This window comes from Antrostomus carolinensis, unplaced genomic scaffold (assembly GCF_000700745.2).
Source record: "Antrostomus carolinensis isolate BGI_N321 unplaced genomic scaffold, ASM70074v2 scaffold7063, whole genome shotgun sequence".
Classification (NCBI taxonomy): domain Eukaryota; kingdom Metazoa; phylum Chordata; class Aves; order Caprimulgiformes; family Caprimulgidae; genus Antrostomus; species Antrostomus carolinensis.
The window spans coordinates 1-1,624 of NW_010305757.1; the positions used below are offsets into that span (position 1 = coordinate 1).

General features: G+C 47.3%; 1 protein-coding gene across 1 annotated transcript in view; it reads left to right on the forward strand.

Annotated features, from left to right (window-relative positions):
* Window positions 1-205: 205 nt before the first annotated feature.
* The window catches only part of LOC104522543 (importin-9-like), a gene marked incomplete at its 5' end in the record, with an annotated part of 9,227 nt that continues 7,808 nt past the window's right edge, over window positions 206-1,624 (forward strand). The window contains one exon of the mRNA XM_010164870.2: window positions 206-481. Coding sequence (XP_010163172.1) covers window positions 206-481 — 276 coding nt within the window. The remainder of the gene's footprint in view (window positions 482-1,624) is intronic.

Below are 1,624 nucleotides of genomic sequence, written 5' to 3' on the forward strand. Positions count from 1 at the left end.
AGCTGTGGCCTCCCCAGTGCCCATTCCAGGGGGAAGAGAACTCCCCTGGTGTTAGAGAGCTTAGATCTTTTACAGATACCATCAGTTTGCCCATTGTTTTTATCTTGGTTGGGGTCTTTTTGGGGTGATGAAAGGAGATGTCTTCGTATGCCTCCCTGACCCCACCTAGGAAGAGAAATTCTAACGTGATACTTTTCTCGTTTAGAATGGTGGTGAGTGTCTGCGTGCGTACGTCTCGGTGGCGCTGGAGCAAATTGCACAATGGCACGATGAACAAGGCCACAATGGACTGTGGTACGTCATGCAGGTGGTGAGCCAGCTTCTAGATCCAAGGACCTCAGAATTCACTGCTGCCTTTGTGGGCAGGCTGGTCTCCACTTTAATTTCCAAGGCAGGAAGTGAGCTAGGAGAGAATCTGGACCAGATCCTGAGAGCTATCCTGAGCAAAATGCAACAGGCGGAGACGCTCAGTGTAATGCAGGTGAGCAGGCTGGGCACTCGGGAGAAGTGTCAGGAAAAGAAATTGTCATTTTTTTAAATTGTGTGCCTGATTACTTGTGGCTACTGCAATTGGAGGGTCTATGTAGCCTCTAGGAGTAGTCAGGAAAATGCCTACTCTGCTCATACAGAGTTGTCCAGATTATGGAGTGAGCCAGGTTCTTGTGAGTCAACTTTAATGCACCTTCAGTAGTCCCTCATGACCTTATCCTTGCAAGCAGTGAACCTTTAGAGGGGACAGGAGTTGCCAAAGTGAGAATGTCCTGGCAAAGGCAGCAGTTTTCAAGCAGTTTTGTGCTGTATTCGAAGGATAAATGCCTGGGAGTTGAGACAAGGTGAACTTTTGGTAGATGGAAGGTGTAGTTGGTTTGCACCAGGTGAGAGGCGAGACAAAGAGCATCACAACCTCTTCTAGCCTTGACCTGCTTCTGGTGGCACAGTTTTATGGAATGATGTTTATCCCAGTGGTCTTCATTCTCTCTCCTGTCTTGCTGTCTGTGCCCCTAATGTAAAACATCGAGTGATGGCTGCCCTGGTTCCTCAGCAGCAGCTGGGGGAAGGCGTTTTGCTGGCAATGTTGAGTTCTGCCTTCTGGCAGGATCCCACCTTTGCCCTCAGTGCAGCACTTGGCTGAGGCTCACTCTGCTCCAACCCTTTTATCTTGTGTATTTCTCTGATTTTTGTATGTGCATTTTTCAAGCCAGCACATGGTGAGTCAAGAAGGCCGTTCAGATGTCAGCACTGATTTAATCTTAGAGCCTTGATATTTTTTTCCCCCTTCAGATACACTGTTGCTTCTTAACTGTTCACAATGGCTCTCACTTTGCCTATTTTTTGGATTTAAAAGATCCAGAAGCTTGAATCTGGAGCAGTCACATGAAGCCCTTGCAGACAGGGGAAGAGAAACGAGCCTTTCACAGCGCTGAATCTTTTCCCTCTGTTAGCCTGAAAGATGAGCCTCTGGAATTGGGCAGCTTTTCCCTGAGGAAGCCTACAGAGATGCCCTCAGACTTGGAGACTGACATTTAGATGTACACAGCATATGAATTTTACCCCTGGTGTTTAGGGGTCAGACTGTAAAACTACATCATGTGAAAAAACAAACAACCAAACAACCTTGAACTTG